Genomic DNA, 6,321 nt, shown 5'->3' on the forward strand with positions numbered 1-6,321 from the left:
AGGTAAATCAAACACTCTTCCCTGCTCCTCTCAGGTGACCTCACCTTCACTTAATAACAGAGTATACATACTGCCCCCCTCTGGTCATTTACCTGAACAGCAGCCAACATCGTGTGTGTGTGTGTGTGTGTGTGTGTATGTGTGTGTGTGTGTGTGTGACACACTTCTCCTTCCCTGACATCACACACGACGCTAAGTAAAACCACACACACACACACACACACACACACACACACACACACACAACATGGATCAGAAATAACTGATCAATCAGTGGTCAGTTCCGATCAGGGGCAGAGTCTGTTTATTCTTCTGTGTGTTTGAATGTTGACTCGTGTGTATGAAGGACTGTCTGGGGACTGGTCAGGAGAAACAATCACTGGTTATACTGGTTAAACTGGTCAGAGACATGAACCTGTCATTCAGCTTCAGTGGAGCTGCTGCCCCCTGCTGGACATAACACGTCATCACAGCTGTCAGTGAGTGACAGCTGGTCTCAGGTCAGTTTGTATTACACCAGGCAGGGGGCGGGATCAGCTCCACTGACCAATAAGAGCGGAGCAGGAGCGTTACCAAGGATACGGCGTACAGGTCTGAGAGACGGTGGAGGCTGCTGCAAAAATGCTAACAGGCTAACTAGCTCGTTAGCTCACAGTTGAATAATCAGTGGCTGATTAATATTTAAAATAATTCTCCTCGTTAAACATTAAAGTTGTCGCCGGGGTTTGGTCTGTTTCCCGCGGTCACCGCCCCGCAGTGTCTCGGAGTTAGCCAGTTAGCATGGCAGCAGCTAACTACCGAGGCTAACGGCAGGTGATTAGCTTAGCACGCTAACCGACGCAAATTTAAATATTATCCGGATAATAGTGACTGAAGTCCGCGGGCTCAGCGGAGTGTAGCCCGTTAGCAGGGAGATACCTGCTGGGTGTGACCCGGGATGGATGTGAGTTAACGGGCGGACTGGGCCGGTGTGACCCGGGTCTGAGCTTCTCTGGACGGAACCCGTGTGTCGAGTCGAGCCGAGGGGTTCCCCCCAGCAGCAGCCCGGTCCTCCGGGGCCGGGGGACGGCAGAGCTCCACACCGCCTGTCAGGCCCCGAGTCTGGGATGAGATGAGCTGCAGCGGACCGGAGGGCCCGTTAACCCGTGTTAAACAGGTAGGCTGGCCGGTATACCGGGATGGTTCAGGTGTGAACACCCTCCGGTTCTGATAAACACTGAGTCCAGATGTTCTGCTGCTGCAGTATCAAAGTAATAATGAAAGGATTGACCCTGTGATGTCAGGTCCGCGTGGACAGGTAGGGCTGCAGGAGTTTGAGCTGATTAAGGCACTGTTCGTTACTTCTGAGGGGAGCAGGTGCTGCTGAACTGGGGAGGCATATCAGGTGACTGTTCAAGCTTTGTGGAGGGACTGTTTGTTTAATGGAGGGACACATAACTTTAAAGGTTGTAATTTGTATTTGTAAAATACCTTCTGAACCCTAAAACCTGTTTAAAAGACACGTGTTCTTTAAAAAGTTGACAAAATTGTTACATTTATAAAAGTCAGGATCTGTAAAACATGGTCCTGTTGTCACATGACACCGTGCTGCAGGTCCTGCAGGAGTTCACACACAGATTGAGTAATGATGTGATCAGTCAGGAGTAATTACAGTTAGCGGGGTGCTGCTCGGTGCTTTTGGCGTGAATATTAAAAAAACCTGGTTATATATGGTGGAGTGAGCGTCATGTATTTCCCCTCAGTGTCTGAGGGAGGCTCAAGGAAAATATTTGTAGCTCTTTAGAGGATGAGATGTATATCTGTTTATATATTCTGTCAAATGACAGAAAATAACAATAATAATAATAACTGTTACAGTTAGGGCTGTAACTAACTGACTAATAGGGATGCATGATATTAGTTTTTTGCTGATATATGTTGATATATAACAACTCATTTGGCTGATAATCGATACAGATGTGTTCATATTTTATGGAAACTCTTGCATCTTTCTTCTGACTGAACACATCTTCATCGGTGTGCTTGTACCCCGGGTTTATCTTTATATGTGTTTTCATGTTTGTAGGTGAACTGATGTCACACCCTGCTGTAATATCATGTATTTGTATTGTGTACTACTCTTTTTTCATTGTCTTAATTATAAAGAACGTTTTTTCTTTAAAGTTTGAAAACAGCCCTGAGTACAGTAATACCTCACAGCCTTCTGTTTTCTCATCGAGTTTTACTTTGTGTTGGTTTAAGACATTTGTCAAACAGATGTAAAAACTCGTGTTTAAATCCCAGATGAAGACCTGCAGCGGTCCAAATTTGTCGGCTCTTTGAATGATTTAGCCATTACGATTAAGGCTTTTTAATACTTTCTCCCTGGTCTCCTATATTGATCGCCTTCTTGTGTATCCTGTTGTTTCCTGCTCTCCATCAGCACCTGACACAATGTTCTGATCTACATTTGATTACGCAGAGCCGCCAGTCATCTCTGTTTCTAAAAAATGTATCTGTCATATTGGCAGAAATCTGCACGTTGGCCAATTCCGATATTTGATTTCAAAGCTGATACCGTCTGACAACAATGACGTATTGATATTATCGTGCAACCCAAGTAACTGAGCTACTCCTTATTAAATCTGCAGATGAGTTACTCAGTCAGCTGATTAATGAATTGGTCCATGAAATGACAAAATACTGAGAAGTTTTGATCAGTTTCCAGAGAGGTTTGTCTGTTCTGGGCTACTGTAGAAACATGTGACATGATGATCTCTGTAGACGAGGACCTTCTCCCTATGTAGATATAAACGTCTCATTCTGAGGGAACAAGAACACAAGCATAAGATTATATTTAAATCCTTCACACTGGAGCTTTAACTCAACATAATGAGGTGAATATTGATCGGACAGTGTCTACAGATGATTAGACTGGTTCCCTGTGTTCTGCTCACCTGCTTCAGTCTCCTCACAAAATGAATTAGCAGCACAAAGGGCGTGTGTCATTAAACAGGTAGAAGGTAGGTAGGTACTTTATTAATCCCGAAGGAAATTGCATAAAGACAGAGCTTTGTTTTCTCTGGTAGCTGTTGGCAGCCGTCTCCAGTTAGCAGAGTATCAGTGTAAGTTCTCTGCAGTTATGATCCCTGCAGAGGAACTCCTGAAGGACAGGTGGAAGACACTGTGTCCTCTGCTGTCCTGAGGACAACTGAAAGATCCAGGTGTCTCTGAGACGGAGACGCCAACAGTTAAAAGACCACTCAAAGACGCTGCAGGAGACAAGTTGTCTGTTTTCACTTTAAATGATTCATCATTAACATATACAGATTTATTTTCAGAAGGTGAATGAGTGAACGGTGTGATGGTTACAGCTGCTCTGTGAAACACGTTTACACATTTGTATTTTTATCTTTAAATAGAATCTCTAGATATTCTGACTTTATCTCTTAATATTATCTCTAAATATTCTGACTTTATCTCTTAATATTATCTCTAAATATTCTGACTATCTCTTAATATTGTCTGTAAATATTCTGACTTTATCTCTTAATATTATCTCTAAATATTCTGACTTTATCTCTTAATATTGTCTGTAAATATTCTGACTTTATCTCTTAATATTGTCTGTAAATATTCTTTTATATCTATTTGTATCTCTAACATGAGATCATATGATTTAAAAACATGTTGTTGAGAGCGTTCTGATGATGCTCTCTGTGACTCAGTCACCATGAGCTCCATCGTTATGTAGTAATGACATGAAATTTAAGTGAAGCTCTCTGATTGGTCTGTGATGATGACTCTGTGCAGGATGGATCTCTGCAGTAGGAACCCGAACCGCACAGCGCCGGTCGGTGATGACGGCCTGCAGGGAGGCGATGTGCCGCTCTGCTCCCGGACGAATGGGTGGAGCTGGCCCCCCCACCCCTTCCAGCTGCTGGCCTGGCTGCTTTACGTCTACTTTGCCGTCACCGGCTTCGGCGTGTTCGTCCCTCTGCTGCCCACCCACTGGATCCCTGCAGGCTACATCGTATCCTTTAACTGATGGTGACGGAGCCTCAGGGCTGCTGTCAGCAGAAACAAAAAATAACCTGAGGTTCAAGAATAAAATCACGAAGACACTAAACTGTTGTAATATTACAGGATGTTAATACGTCCAGGCGGTCGGTCTGTTGTCAGAGGTTCATTACTAAAAACGTATCAGATTTTAGGACATCGACGTAAAAATGAAAACAGATGAACATGGTTGGAAGAGCTCCGCTCACCAACAGAGTCAAACATTTCTTTTCTTAGCTTTAGGAAAGTTTTATAGATATAAAACCTCCATGGATAAAAAAAATTCAGAATAACTGAGCGTGTTGTCAGGAAGACGCGTCCTGTTTACAGTTTGCAGACGTCTCTGTTATAACGGAGGTGTGAGGGGAAAATGATTTTTGGGCCGCAGGAGATTTTTTTGTCGCTGCAGTACCACGAGAGGCCACTGGGAAAAATAGAAGGAAGGCTGAGCAGCATTCCCGGAGGTCTGATTCACATTGGTTCCACTCTTATATGTGCACATCAGCTGGTTAGCTTAGCTTAGCATTTAGAGTGTAAACAGGTGGAAACAGTCAGCCTGGCTCCTCTACGGCTTATCAACATGTTTACATTTGTTTCCAGTCTTTATGCTAAGCTAAGCTAATGAGCTGCAGACTAGGGCTGGGTGATAAATCGATTTTATCGATTAATTCGAATTTGTAGTTTAGGTCGATTTGTTTTAATGAAAATCGAGTTTCTCTTTAACATCCGCCACCGATGCTCCCCGCTGGGCTCCCATAGTTCAGAGTGGGCTCACCCCTCGCCCCCGCGCGCTTGATACACAAACATCACGGCAGCGAGCGGGGAGGAACTCGTTCCCAAGAAAGTGAACGAGTTCGGTTTTGTGGCGTCAGACACAGAACAAACACAGGGTTTCCGCAGGTCATTAAAAAGCATTAAAAGTCATTAAATAGATTTTGCGAAAATTAAGGCCTTAAATGGCATTAAAAAGCATTAAATTCGATGTCCAGAGGCATTAAAAAATTAAATACACTTGATGGAAAAAAAAACATTGTTATTCACGATTTATTTTGATTATATAAACATGTAATAATTTTGAGCGGAAGTATAATGTGATGATTGACAGGCGGAACCTTTAATTGGCTATTGTTTACGGTCGGTGGACGAAGTCACAACACCTGATACTTGGAATGCAACGTGCTGTGAGCGTGCTCATGCTGTGGCGAAAGAGCGGAGGGAATATTAGCGACATGTCGGAAAAATGCAATAGTGGAAAGCTGACATAACCCATGGCCCATGGCCCATGGCCCGATGGCCCGATGGCCCGGGCCAATAAAATAGTATGTCGGGCAAGTTGATTGACAGGTCACAGGCCCGCTCGGGCCAGTGACGCTGTAAGGCTTTTTTTGTCAGGGGAACAACTCCAGCGGATTTTTATCTCACTTTTCTGGAGCCTTCAGTGGATTTATTGGGCTTTTTGGCCAAAGGTGCCCTCACCTTTGCTCGTGCAGTGAAACGCCGAAGGAGGGGGAAACGTGCCGGTGCGCTTGTGCATCTTCGCCAACGTGGACACCGCACACCGCTGCCATGCAGTTATATTTCTCTCCAACTTGCGTTCGCTGGCCAGTAAACTGGATGAACTTCAGCTACTGATGGTGAAAAACGGAGACTTTATACAGCTGCAGTTTTGTGCTTCACAGAGACGTGGCTGTGTGGATCGATACCGGACTCTGCGCAGCAGCTGGCAGGCTTCCAACTCTTTAGAGCGGATCGTAACACGGAACTGTCCGGCAAAACTAAAGGTGGAGGTATCTGTTTTTACACTAACAGCGGCTGGTGTAATGACGTGACAGTGATCCAGAAGCACTGTTCTCCTGATCTGGAATCTTTTTTCATCAACTACAAACCTTTTTACTCCCCCCGTGAGTTTGTTTCATTCATTCTGGTCGGTGTTTACATCCCACTGCAGGCCAACGTGCAGGAGGTAGGCTACAGCGCACGCTCGCCGACCAGATAGCTACTGTGTGTGGAGCGGACTTTACCCAGACTCCTTAGGTATTGTCATTGACGACTTTAACAAAGGTAACCTCACACATGAACTCCCCAAATAAAAAAAGTTTATAAAATGTCCGACCTGAGAAAAGAATATTCTAGATCACTGTTACACAACTGTTAACAAAGCCTATCACCCCGTCCCCTGCGCTGCACTGGGCCACTCTGACCACAACACCGTCCACCTGATTCCCTCATACAGGCAGAAGTTAAAGCTCTGTAAACCTGTTGTGAGGTCATCTAAGAAGTGGA

The 6,321-nt window shown here is 44.6% G+C and overlaps 1 protein-coding gene across 3 annotated transcripts in view; it reads left to right on the top strand.

Annotated features, from left to right (window-relative positions):
- Positions 1-586: 586 nt before the first annotated feature.
- The window catches only part of zdhhc1 (zinc finger DHHC-type containing 1), a 40,369-nt gene continuing 34,634 nt past the window's right edge, over positions 587-6,321 (top strand). For all 3 annotated transcript variants that reach the window (XM_050061432.1, XM_050061257.1, XM_050061344.1), the window contains exons 1-2: positions 587-1,156; positions 3,793-4,012. In XM_050061432.1, the coding sequence (XP_049917389.1) occupies positions 3,794-4,012 (219 nt within the window). In that variant the 5' untranslated portion in view covers positions 587-1,156; position 3,793. The remainder of the gene's footprint in view (positions 1,157-3,792; positions 4,013-6,321) is intronic.

The sequence above is a fragment of the Epinephelus moara genome, chromosome 1 (assembly GCF_006386435.1).
Source record: "Epinephelus moara isolate mb chromosome 1, YSFRI_EMoa_1.0, whole genome shotgun sequence".
Classification (NCBI taxonomy): Eukaryota; Metazoa; Chordata; class Actinopteri; order Perciformes; family Serranidae; genus Epinephelus; species Epinephelus moara.